General features: G+C 38.2%; 1 protein-coding gene across 2 annotated transcripts in view; it reads right to left on the bottom strand.

The window, feature by feature from the left end:
- Positions 1-2,716: 2,716 nt before the first annotated feature.
- KIN (Kin17 DNA and RNA binding protein) overlaps positions 2,717-13,231 on the bottom strand; it is a 36,941-nt gene continuing 26,426 nt past the window's right edge. The window contains exons 10-13 of one of the 2 annotated variants that reach the window (XM_029239326.1): positions 9,219-9,287; positions 8,318-8,417; positions 6,727-6,827; positions 2,717-3,055 (exon numbers count right to left, since the gene is read on the bottom strand). In XM_029239326.1, coding sequence (XP_029095159.1) covers positions 2,993-3,055; positions 6,727-6,827; positions 8,318-8,417; positions 9,219-9,287 — 333 coding nt within the window. In that variant the 3' untranslated portion in view covers positions 2,717-2,992. The remainder of the gene's footprint in view (positions 3,056-6,726; positions 6,828-8,317; positions 8,418-9,218; positions 9,288-13,231) is intronic. The other variant, XM_029239327.1, reaches the window with a different exon arrangement.

Here is a 13,231-nt window from a genome sequence, read left to right as displayed (position 1 = left end):
ACCAAGTAAAAGAAGCCAGTCTGAAGAGGCTACATACTGTATGAGTCCAACTATCAGACATTCTGGGGAAGGCAAAACTATGTAGACAGTAAAAAGATCACTGGTTGATGGAGGCAGGCAGGGGAGGGGGGTGAGCAGGTGGATGTTTAGACTGATGAACCTATTTTGCATGCTACCATAATGGTGAATATATTTCACTATAAATTAGTCCAAGCCCATAGAATGTACAATCCCAAGAGTGAACCCTGACGTCAGCTACGGATGCTTGGTGAGGATGACGTGTCCATGCAGGGTCATCAGTTGTAACAGATGCACCATCTGGTGGGGGTGCTGATGGTAGGGAGGCTGTGGCTCGGGGGGCAGGGGGCACGTGGCAATATCTACACGTTCTGCTTAATTTTGCTGTGGACTTAAAATTGCTCTAAAAAATAAAGTCTATTTTTTTTTTTTTTAAAAAAAGAATAGCTTACGATGCTTTAAAAAGAAAAAAAACGTCAGGGAATTCCCTGGCGGTCCAGTGGTTAGGACTCTGCGCTTCTACTGCAGGGGGCCCGGGTTCAATCCCTGGTCGGGGAACTAAGATCCTGCAAGCCATATGGCTCGGCCAAAAAAATAAAAATAAAGAAAGAAAAGAAAATAGAGAAAAAAGTGTATATAAGACTTGATTTTAGGTGTCTGCAGTCACTCTGCTTAACATAACCATATTGGCCTCTAAAAACTTACAGGAAAAAAGGTTCTACAGTCTAGCATCATATTTTTGTGCTTCAGACTTTTTTCAATTAAGTTGACCTTCAATAATGCTACTTTATTTTATCCTGCGACAATTTCAGGAAGATGCTGGAGAAAAGAAACGTGGGCGGTAGGGATGAAACATGGTTTTCTAAGAAGAAAACCACTGAGTCGATTCCAAACTTACAGATTTGGGGGAGGCCTATGAAATTTGTCATGTTTTATTTCTCCACTATAATCAGGGAGAACCATTCCCCTTATGGAAATTCCTCAGGTCACAAACGCTCGCCCCCATTTACTGACACTATGCTCACTTCCGTTTATCAAACACCTACTAAGTGCTGGGCTTTAAGTCTGACACTCCATATGCATTTTCTGTAGTTCTCACAACAACCCTGCCGGGACACACTATTTTTGACAATTTATACATTAAAAGCATTGAAATCCGAGAACATTAACTTTCCTGAGATGACTTAGCTAGTGAATAGAACAGCCAAAATTCAACCTAAAGTCTGCCCAACTCCAAAACCCAGCTCCTTTCCCCAGTACGATGCTGTCCAGCTATTTCGGAAACGCTTTAATTCATCCCAGAACATTTTCTGTAAAGCTACTGACATCATCCTATTACTATTTCTTTCGCTGCCTCCTGTGTCTCTGTTCACCAGCAAATATTCTCCCGCCTTCTGATAATAGATTTATCACCCCTCCCCTAAGGGTGGGGTTCCAGAGGGATAGCCCATGGGTTGGAATACAATCTAAGTCTGGCCAGTCGGTAGTATTCCAATCCTTTTACTTGGAATGATCTGTCCCGGTGTGGATCCATAAGACTCAATCCCAGGTTTTTTGCTGGAACTGTGACAGAAGGGTAAGATGTAAAGCTGGAGGCTGGAGATGCTGGCAGTCATCTTGCTGTTTTGAAAAGTACCTTGAATGAACCCAACACAGAAGCCAGAGATGAAAGGGACCCAGCCCTGAATCTGGACTGCTTGCACCCTGAATCTCACTTGAATCGAGGGTCTGCTCCTTTGCAGTTATATGAACTATAAACTTCCTTTTTTTTTTTTTCCATAAGCAACTGTGAGGTGGGTTTCCTGTCTTTTGTATCCCTTCATAATACGCTGCCCTACTTATTTAAAAATGGAGAGCTCACCATTGCTGGCGGGATTGTAAAATGGAGAGCTCACCATTGCTGGCGGGATTGTAAAACGGAGAGGTCACCATTGCCGGCGGGATTGTAAAATGGCGTGGCCACTTTGGAACACGGCCTGGCAGCTCTTCAGATGTTAAACATGGTATAACGTGAGTGAGTTACAGTATGACTGACTCCAATCCTAGGGTCTGAAAACGTACGTTCACACAAGATCTTGTGCACGAGTGTCCACAGCAGCATTATTCATAATTGCCTCCAAGCGGGAACAGCCCAAATCCAGCAACTGGTGAATAGCTCTTTAAAAATGTGGTAAACCCATATGATGGATAATTGTTCAATGAAAAGGAGTGAGATAGTGATCCGGGCTGCAACGTGGATAACCCTGGAAAACATTATGCTGTGTGAAAGAAGCTGCTCATAAAAGACCGCGTATCGTATGATTCCATTTATATGAAATGTCCAAAACAGGCAAATACACAGAGATGGAAAGTAGATTAGTAGTTGCCAGGGGCTGGGGAGAGAGGGGAGGTTAGGAGTGACTATGGATACAGGGTTACTTTCGGGGGTGATGAAAGTGTTTCAAATTAGATAGTGGTGGTGCTTGCACAACTTTGTAAATATTCTAAATACCACTGAAATGCCCACTTTAAATGGGTGAAATTGTACGGTATGTGAATTATATCTCAATAAAGCCGCTATTCAATTTATAGTTTGACTCTTTAAAATGTAATTATATTTACAGTTCAACTTTACTACTTTACTGATGAAAATAGAAATTTAGAGTATATGAAGGATTTCCTCTAACTATATGATTCTAAATTGTCCTATATAAAACACTTTACAATAATGTTCTTTTAATGAAGATAAAAAAATCATCAAGGAAATATTACAAAGGAAATAAAAATAACAAAGACAAAATTACATAATTTTGATACTTCATTAGACATAACGATTTTTCTGTAAGTTTAGCTAAACAACTATACAGTAATATTTAAATAAATCCATTTGTTTTATACAAAAGAAACACCCTAACACAGTAGAGTCTTGTAATGCCTTTGTGAACACCAATTTGATGCTTTAAGATTTTAATGTGCTGTTAACAAGTTATCAAACTCAGGCAAGTTTAGAAATGTCTTCGTATTGAATTCCTTCAACTCTGCGTCCTTTTAAAGGGCCCTACAAATTAAAATAATTGAAGAAGAGGTTAAGAACACACATGTACTTACAAGACAAGAAAAGGACACACACTTCTGGATCCAAATTTGCCTTTTTCACATCCCTAAGATACCACTAAGGTACCTAACAGCTCTACACATCTGTGAATTTTACAAGTATTCTAAAGTATTCTACGGCAACCTCATCAAGAACTGGCCATATTTTCTTCAGTGCTATGTGGCATGTGTTATCTCTAGACCCTGTGGCAGAGACTGGCTAGCTGGTCAGTATCTCCTCTGCTTCCTGGAGAAAGTCACACTTCCTGGCTCCTCCTGTGGTCAGGTATGCCATGAGATGGAGCTCCGGCCCAAGGAAGGGAACAGAAGTGACGCGGGCCACTTCCAGGCCCAGGCCATGCTCCCCTCCACAGGCAACCCGTCATGCTCCCCGCGGCCTGCCTGAAGCACACGGACACGGCAGCTGTCAAAACCCCAGTTGAAGGTGGTAGAGCCACAAGTCAGAAGGACCCTGGGCGCACAAATCACCCCTAAGAAAAGAGCCATTCCCTGATTCAGAAGACCTGTTCTGGACTTCAAAATGAGAAGTTAATGTCTATCATGTTTGTGCCATTATCAGTTGGGTTTTTAAATAACAAATATTATTTTAAGCAATACAAATCCGCACACTCAAACATATGTGTCTAGTTTAGCTGTGACAGGCTGGTCTTACTACAGAAAATGAGTCTAACCTGAAATACATTTTCTTGTTCCCTTCATATCCAAAAAGGGAAAGGGGAAAGAAAACTGGATTAATGAAAGATGATACCTGTCATAAAAGCTGATACAACCTGGGAACACAGAGGCTAAGAATATGGGCTCTGGACCCAGACTGCCCAAGTTCAAACCCCACCCTCAGCAGGTGACATAACCCCTCAGTGCCCCATTATCCCCTAGTGGGGAACAGTAACAGTACCCTACATTACTGGCTTGTTGAGAAATATAAATGAGTTAGCACATATAAAGTGCTCAGAATAACATCTGGAACATAATATGCCTATGAGCTCAATAATTCTTTTTTCTCCCGTTGCGGAGCACAGGCTCCGGACGCGCAGGCTCAGCAGCCATGGCTCACGGGCCCAGCCGCTCCACAGCATGTGGGATCCTCCCGGACCGGGGCACGAACCCAGGTCCCCTGCATCGGCAGGAGGACTCTCAACCACTGCGCCACCAGGGAAGCCCAAGCTCAATAATTCTTAACCCTTATTATTAAATCTTTTGGTTAAAATTTAAAAGTTGGTCCTCTCCACTGCAAAATATAAAATGACGATGATGACTCTAACCCTGGGCTGAGATTTTAACATTTTTTACCTTCCTTTAAAAAATGCTTTTAAAATGTCTTTCTTTTAATGTACTATAATGATTACATATAAAGGAAATAAGTTCCCAGATAAAGCATGACCCAGTTTGACATCATCAGGTTTAAAGGTCGAAGGTCAATCACACTTCTGTGATAAGAAGGCCAAGCAAGGGATAAAGAAAGGGGCCAGACCTGGGTTAACTAGGCAAGTATCTAAAAAGTTGGGGCTGGTTTTGAACAATTTGTGAGCTATTTAAAAAATCTGCTTAATAAATGTGTAAATTCCAAATCTTATGATACTGATACTAAAATTTAAGACGCCAGAAATAATAAAAATAGGAGAAACCACTCGAAAAGTTCATGTTTTTCAGGGCATTGACTTGGAGAAAACATGCGGACGTAGAGACAAGCTGACCGACATGCACAAACCAGCACAGATATTTTTAATGGAGGCAGGCTGCAAAAGAAGAAGAAAAAACCAAAAAATTTGCATGTGGGTTTCCTCTCCCAAGAGTACATGCTGCTTTGCAATCAGCCAGAAAGGCTTTCCCTGCGGATCACCTCCGAGGTTCTATCTCGGTCCGGCTCTGAGAGCGATGAAAGCATTAGAGGGGAAGATGGAGCTGTGGGTTCACAGCAAGGCCGGGAAGAAAGCAGTTCTCGAAAATCATACAGACTGGAAACCAAAGGTGTGGATGGAACCTAGAATATCCTCAACAGTACTGAGTCTTTCTGTTTCCCTTAGATGAAAACATGAAGCGGGATCTAAGTTGGATAGTATTAGGAAACTAGAAAGTGGAGGAGATTCAACCTGCCAAGGAAATACAAGAGTTTCCAGATCTTATGCTGATTGAATCAGAAAAAAAAAAAAAACTGATTTAAAAAAGAACTTCAATCTGTTCATGTTGTCAGATTAATAAATTCCCTACTGACAGGTAACATTCCCTGTTCTTTTTTTTCCCCTTAGAGTTTATGTTCGTTGGTGATTAGGTTAGTATTTTCAAGGACAGGGAAAAAATGCCTAATTTACTGAAATGTGATTTCTTTCAAATAAGAACCTAAATGGTTTTTCCAGAAAGCTTTCCTGAGACACATGTTCTCAAACCAGTTCATAGGTTGGCTCAGGGGACCTAAGAACTCCTTAAAGGGAACACAATAAATTTGGCAGTTTATGTGCAGTTTCTTGCAGAGAGCCCAAAACTTTCATCAGACTCTTCAGGAAGTTGATTATTCCCCCAAACACTAAAACTTCCTGTAGTGGAGATGAAAAAGCTTCTCATTTAGAGATAAAGATACACGGTGCAGTAGCGCAGGGGTCTAAAAAGAATTAGGCAGTTAGGAAAGAACATGTTTCAGACCCTTCCTTCTGAAGACAGCTCAGGTCTCGCTCAGCCTCATGCGCAGACCTGTCAGTGGACCATCAGTTCTAAGTCAACGAACAATTTTACTTAAATGTCAGATTTCTTAAAATCTATTTATTGATCTCTTCTACCTTAAATCCTTTATGAAAGAAAGAAGGACATTAGAAAATATTATTGATCTCTGTGGCTTTTCCCCCACTAACTCTGACTATATATCCTCCACTAATCACACTACGGCAGATTGAGTTTTATGTTAGATGTGGGGGAAGAACTGGGATATAAAGCTATGTGTAATGTATACAGTGTTATAAAATAGAAAGACTGAAAAAAAACAGACCGAAATATTAATGGAGGTTATCATTTGCCTGGAGGTTTACGGGCAATTTTAAAAATTATTTATATTAAATTGTATTTTTCAGCTTTTATCCAAGAGTGCTGCTAGAGACTGAATGTTTGTGTCCCTGTCAAAATTCATTCAATACATTCAAAATGTGATGGTATTAGGAAGTGGGGTCTTTGGGAAGTGATTAGGTCATGAGGGCAGAGCCCCTGAGAATGCATTAGTGCCCTTAAAACGGGATCCCAGAGAGCTCCCTTTCCCCTCCCACCATGTGAGGACACATTAACCAGGAAACAGGCCATCAGCAGACATAGAATCTGCCTGTGCCTTGATCTTGGACCTCCAGCCTCCACAAACGTGAGAAATAGATTTCTGTTGTTTCTAAAGCCACCCCAGTCTATGGTATTTTGTTATAGCAGCCTGAACAGATTAAGACACATAAGGAATTTCTTTTGTAATCAGAAAATAAAATGCTTTAGTAATGTCAGTCATTAGAGAAAATAAGCTTATAGATTTCCAAATAGGAGAGAAGGCAAACAGAAAACCCAAACTTAAAACACCAATCCGATGAAGAAAAACCATAGCACATTTTAAAAGCATTTTGAAATTTCCGTCTTTGTGTAAACTATACTTACGGTTTCAATGACTATAGTAGCTGAAAAAGTCTTCTCATTGATGGATTCTAGGGTACCTTCATTTCCTCTGTAGCCTCCATTTAAAACGAGAATTCTTTTTCCTGTAACAGAAAAGGGTTAACACTTAATACAAAGAAAATGGCCACTTTCTTCTACTTTCTTACAGCCAAATGCAATTACACTGAATCAACATAGTAGAAAACAAAACTCTTCTCTTAGATGTTCTTAACCATTTAATATCTGTATGATGCTACAGTACAGTTTGTAGATACTTTGATTACTGTAACATTACAAGACTCCTCATTTTTTCTACTTATTTGTCAAGGGATGTTTTAATTTTATACCAAGGAGTATAAGGTTCTTATACTTGGAGCAGATGCCCAGAGCCCAGAAGTAATCAGAAAAAATTCAGCTTACTTTTAATTTCTCTCTTTTTAAGATCATAAGATGGTTGCTAGTTTCATAAAAGCGGAAATATATGCCTGCTGTTTGGTTGAGCCATTCTATCTCTAAGAATTTTCTCAACAGAAATCATATATCCATACAAAGATCTGTATGTGAATGCTCATATAGCAGGTTTGTTTGTAACGGCCAAGAGCTGTAAACAACCCCAATGTCCATCAGTAGGAGACTGGATAAAGAAACTGGCACATCCACATAATGAAATACTTGGCAATAAAAAGGAATGAAATATAGATGCACACAACAACGTGAATGAATCCAAAATGATGTACTTAGTGAAAGAAGCCAGACAGAAACACAGGACACGTGGTATGATTTTATTTATATAAAATTGTAGAAAACTATGAGCTAATCTATAATCTAGTCACAGAAGGCAGACTGGTGGTTGCGTGGGGGACGGGAGACAGCAGGGAGCGAAGGACTATAAAGGAAATGGAGGAAACTTTGCGGGGTGATGGACACATTTGCTAACTTGATAGTAAGGGTGGTTTTCACGGGAGCATGCATGTGTTGAAAGCATCAAATTGTATACTGTATACAGATGCAGTTTATGTTAATTACATCTTACTGAAGCTGAAAAAAAAGTCCACAATTTCTAATCCATAAAATGAATTTTATTTTATGGAGAAAGAATATAGGATCTGATAAACAGAAGTTTTAGAGACTAACATTATCACTGTGCCAGCAATGATACCACCATGAAGAGTCTGCGTCAGAGGCAAACAACCTAACTACAGAAGCATTTATACTAGATATGTATAAGACAATTAAGGAAAAGAAAATGCAAAATAATACTGACTTTTACTTTACCATCTCAAATAACTAAACAAATATATTAATAATAATCCTAATATGATTGATTTTATCCAGATATGTCTGTGATTTGCTTCTGGAAAGAAAACAAAGATTCTAGAAAGGGAAAATTTATTTATGCCACAAAATAGCTTTCTCAGAGGACTGGCAAACTACCACCTCACCAAGTCAAACTGGGATCAGTTATATTGGCAGTTATATGTTTCTAAAAAGGAAACTCATACCCAGAACTACCAAGTAACGTCAAAAACTAAGGTTTTAAAGAATGGAATCACTTATTTCGATGGTATATTAAATGGTCTGCAAAAAGATTTACCTGGTGCTGGAATTACTGTTTCTAAATGAGTCTGGTCAAGTTTCAGCTTGTCTCCAGAATCAATCATCTTCACGACAGCTGTGTAATTGTCAATTACTTCCTGCCATGTAAAACCAACACTTTTATAACAGAAGAGACATGTGAACACAAAGTTCAAAGGACAGAAATAAATGTAAACAATGAAATTCTAACCAAAAGGTAAGAGTAACTTGTTTTAAGAGTAACTCCTTGTATCAATGGAGCTTATTTTCTAGATGCCATATATGACCTCAGGCTATGGTTCTTAAAGAATTCAATTCAAAGCTTAGTGAAGGTTTTCATCTGGAAAGAAAAGGCTGGTGATCTTAGAATAAGACTTTAAGAAATGAGAGGGATAATTCTGTGTCATTTCAAGTACAGTAGGAGGGCAACTTATGCATGCACAAGGGTGGGCTAGCACAAAACTATACTCAGGAAAAGCAAAAGAAAGAAAAAGACTGGAGCATTGATTTTTAAATTTTAAAATCCTAGAGCAATCAAAAGATAAGTCTCTCGGGCAAACCACAAGGAAGTCCTCCTTGGAACTCTGGGGCACTATTACATTGCCCGTCATTAACAAAGGGAATGTACCTTACTTACTAGCAAGGTGCGCTCACTGAATTTTTTTAAGAGGTGCCGATGGGATTTCATACATACCATTTGCTCTAGTAAGAAAGCCGACCAAAGTTAAGTATAAACTATGGTTGGAAATGAAATATTTCTCCAACCATTGGGAAGTCAGCCTTCCTTTCATGGAACCATCAAGAACCTTAGACACACTGCTTCTGTTACTAGGACTTGATTTTTAAGGAGTATCAAAATGGCTTTACTCAGCCACACACCAGCTCCTTCACCAAATTCCATCATAACTTCATGTTCTTACCTTAACAATCCCCTTTTTCTTATGATATTTCTCTCCAAGTTTTTTGGTTATAATTTTCACTACAATTTCCTGGAAAATAAGAAAAAAACTAAAGATGGAAGGAATGATATAAATTATCTTTCCCCTTTTGATCCTTCATTTTAAACATTTTCACCAAAAATCATAGTAAAATGTTAACTGCTTTGCTAAATAAGACATTTTGGAGTTGGAAGTCTTCCCAACGATGGCAGAACATTTCCTTAGTAATCTTTCATTCCTTCTGTCTCTTTTTATTCAACACAGTTGGTTACCAAGAGGAAAAAACGCGTATCTCATGGCTGATTTCCATAGTGAAGGTTTCCTGAAATCTAGGACTTTCATCCACCAATCTCAACTCTATTAATCCAGGTCTTTCATAGAGAGCTTCTTTCTTTCTCTCCATTCAAGGAAGAAAAAATGCCAAGGATGTTATATGTTGACATTCACTGCTGACAAAAAAACTCAAGAGAGCAGGAGTCTCACTGGGAACTGCAAGCAACGGAGGCTTTGAGCTAAAGCACAACACTTTCCACAGTGCTCTCTTCTCATGATGTTGCTCTGGATTTTTGGTAAGACTGGACTCCTCCAGACTAGCTCCAGTTAAAAGCATCGCTCTTCTGAGCATCTAGTTCTCAACGAGAGAGAAATCTGAGTTTATTTCATATTAATGCATTCTGAGTTTGCTTCTTTATCATTGTTTTCCTGATTTCAATTGGCTAATGGCTGACGATGAAAATTAAATCACCTGACTTAATTCCAGATTCACTACAGCAATTCTGTATTTGCTACTTCAAGTGGATACAGCAGAAGTACTAGATAGTCACGAGTACTTCAATAAGCCAGGCTAAACATTACATTAACAAAAACCTAGTAAGGACTTTGGGGGAGAATATTTAACAGCAGAAAAATATGTTTAAGGGAAGGCTTGAATGTTCTTATTCTTAAGACAGTATTCTATTAAGACTTTCTCAATGAAGCCATATAATACCAACAGCTTCTCTGATTTCTGGGCTAAATTTCTCAAAGGCCCTCATGGGTACACACACTTATAATTTAAACATAATTCATTACTTCATTGTACTATTGACACTTGCTTATAGCACATCTGTCAAAACTTTCTTTTCTGAGTTTAAAAACTAAAGCTCTCCAATCCATCTCTGTGGGCTGCTGGTTATTTTAACACACATACTGCCCGTTTCAAAATGAGACACACACTGTTGTGGCCTCTCCCGTTGCGGAGCACAGGCTCTGGACGCGCAGGCTCAGCGGCCATGGCTCACGGGCCCAGCCACTCCGCGGCATGTGGGATCTTCCCAGACTGGGGCACAAACCTGTGTCCCCTGCATCGGCAGGCAGACTCTCAACCACTGCGCCACCAGGGAAGCCCTGATCTTCACTTTTAATGTAACATTCTCCAAGAGGAGCTAGGAAGAAAATCTGAATAATTTACTATACTGGAAGATTATCAAACTGAAAATAAAATTTTTTTAAAAGTATTGTCAATGCAGGGACTTCCCTGGCGGTCCAGTGGTTAAAGACTTCGCCTTCCAATGCAGGGGGTGTGGGTTCAATTCCTGGTTGGGGAAGTAAGATCCCACATGCCTTGTGGCCAAAAAACCAGGGCGTAAAACAGAAGCAATATTGTAAGGAGTGCAATAAAGACTTTAAAACTGGTCCACATTAAAAAAAAAATCTTAAAAAAACAAAAGTATTGTCAATGGGAAGAGAACTTTTGGACTAACTAAAAATGCTTTTTTTTTTTTTTTTGCTTTTGGTTTGTTTTCTCTTTTCTTTAAACCAATGGTTCTGAAAAAAGGTGATTCTAAACATGAGAATCACCTAGGCGGTTAGTGAAAATAGCCATTTCACCCCAGGAGACTGGATAGTGGTAGTATTGAAGCATATATATCTTGGAAAGAAATGGTCTAAATTTTTTTGAATTGTGCTCTGGTTAAGAACTACTGCTCTAAGCAAAATTCTTGATTACACTTTCATAAACAATATATGAAACTATTAATATCAAATGCTAGCTACTCCGACAGGGAAAGCAAACAAAATAATCCATAGATGGTTGCCTCTCTCTAGGTCCTTCCTTTTCTAATCTTGACCCAGATTTCTACTCAGAGACGGAAGTCAGGGAGACTAATGCATCCCAGGAAGTACTGTTTATTAGGGCAGAGTACAACCTAGTGAATCTGACTGCCAGGGAAATCCTAGCTCACCGCTTTCTAAATGACCTTGGGGGAATTACTCAAATAATCTATACCTCAGTTTTCTCACCTATAAGAAGGGAATAATAACAGTAATCACCTTGTAGGGCTGATATGAGAATTAACTGAAATAATTCATATGAAGCATATTTTCTAATAGTTTTTCTTTTTTTTTTTAATTGAAGTATAGTTGATTTACAATGTTGTGTTAGTTTCAGGTGTACACCACAGTGATTCAATTATATGTATATATATGTTTATCTATTCTTTTTCAGATTCTTTTCCCTTATAGGTTATTAAAAAATATTGAGTATAGTTCCCTGTGCTATACCGTAGGTCCTTGTTGGTTATCTGTTTTATACATAATAGTGTGTAACTGATAATCCCAAACTCCTAATTTATCCCCTCCCTACTCCCTGCCTTTCCCCTTTGGTAACCATAAGTTTGTTTTCCATGTCAGTGGGTCTATTTCTGTTTTGTAAAGAAGCTCATTTGTATCTTTTTTTTTTTAGATTCCACATATAAGCGATATCATATGATATTTGTCTTTCTCTGTCTGGTTTATGAAGCACTTATCCTCTATTTAATACAGCAAGGATTTTCATTTTACATAACTTATTTCATGATCTTTCATGTGATCACCAGGCAAATATTTCCCATTGTATAAGGACATAAACTAAGACATGGAAACAAAATTATTTTTAAGCTAGTGAGGGAATAACTATGAAGATTTAAATTAGAACTTTATGCTTTTTGATCTTCAAGATCATTATTAATAATAATAATAATAAATCAGAAATTTTCAAATCAGAAATTACCCAAATAATTACTTTCCACTCTCGTGTTATTGATCAAGCCAGCTTCCTTAAGGATAACTAAGATACCCTGAAGGTTTTATGAAAACTTCATATTCCAGTAAGTTCAAAACCGAGCAGCAATAAATAAAAAATATTTAAAGTACTGAAATGTTTAAAAATTATTATGCAATTGTTATCTTAAAAGAACAAGAAATAAAGTGAAATAAGTCAGAGAAAGATAAAAACTATGACATCATTTATATGTGGAATCTAAAAAATACAACAAACTAGTGAATACAACAAAAAAGAAGCAGACTCACAAATACAGAGAACAAATTAGTGGTTACCAATGCGGAGAGGGAAGTGGAGAGGGGCAATAAAGGGATGAGGGAAAAAAAAGTTATTATGGGCTTACATGAAATCATGTGTGTGAAACTTTTGAAAACTGGAAAGCACTACAGAATTTAAAGAATCTTTCCTTCAATAAAAAAAAATTTTTTAAAGACTTTAGTAAATTAGATTAAGAAAAAACGAAAAAAGACAGAAGCAGCAATAATAAAAAAGCAATAAAAAACAAATCTTTCCTTGAACTTATATAATTAAAACGTGTTTTTAGAAAAGGGAACCCTCTTGCACTGTTGGTGGGTATGTAAACTGATACAGCCACTATGGAGAACAGTATGGAGGTTCCTTAAAAAAACTAAAAATAGAACTACCATATGACCCAGCAATCCCACTACTGGGCATATACCCTGAGAAAACCATAATTCAAGAAGAGTCATGTACCACAATGTTCATTGCAGCTCTATTTACAATAGCCAGGACATGGAAGCAACCTAAGTGTCCATCGACAGATGAATGGATAAAGAAGATGTGGCAGGTATATACAATGGAATATTACTCAGCCATAAGAAGAAACGAAATTGAGTTATTTGTAGTGAGGTGGATGGACCTAGAGTCTGTCATACAGAGTGAAGTAAGTCAGAAA

The sequence above is a fragment of the Monodon monoceros genome, unplaced genomic scaffold (assembly GCF_005190385.1).
Source record: "Monodon monoceros isolate NGI ecotype Baffin Bay Population unplaced genomic scaffold, NGI_Narwhal_1 Super_Scaffold_21, whole genome shotgun sequence".
NCBI lineage: Eukaryota > Metazoa > Chordata > Mammalia > Artiodactyla > Monodontidae > Monodon > Monodon monoceros.
This window is presented reverse-complemented; position numbering and strand designations above follow the sequence as displayed.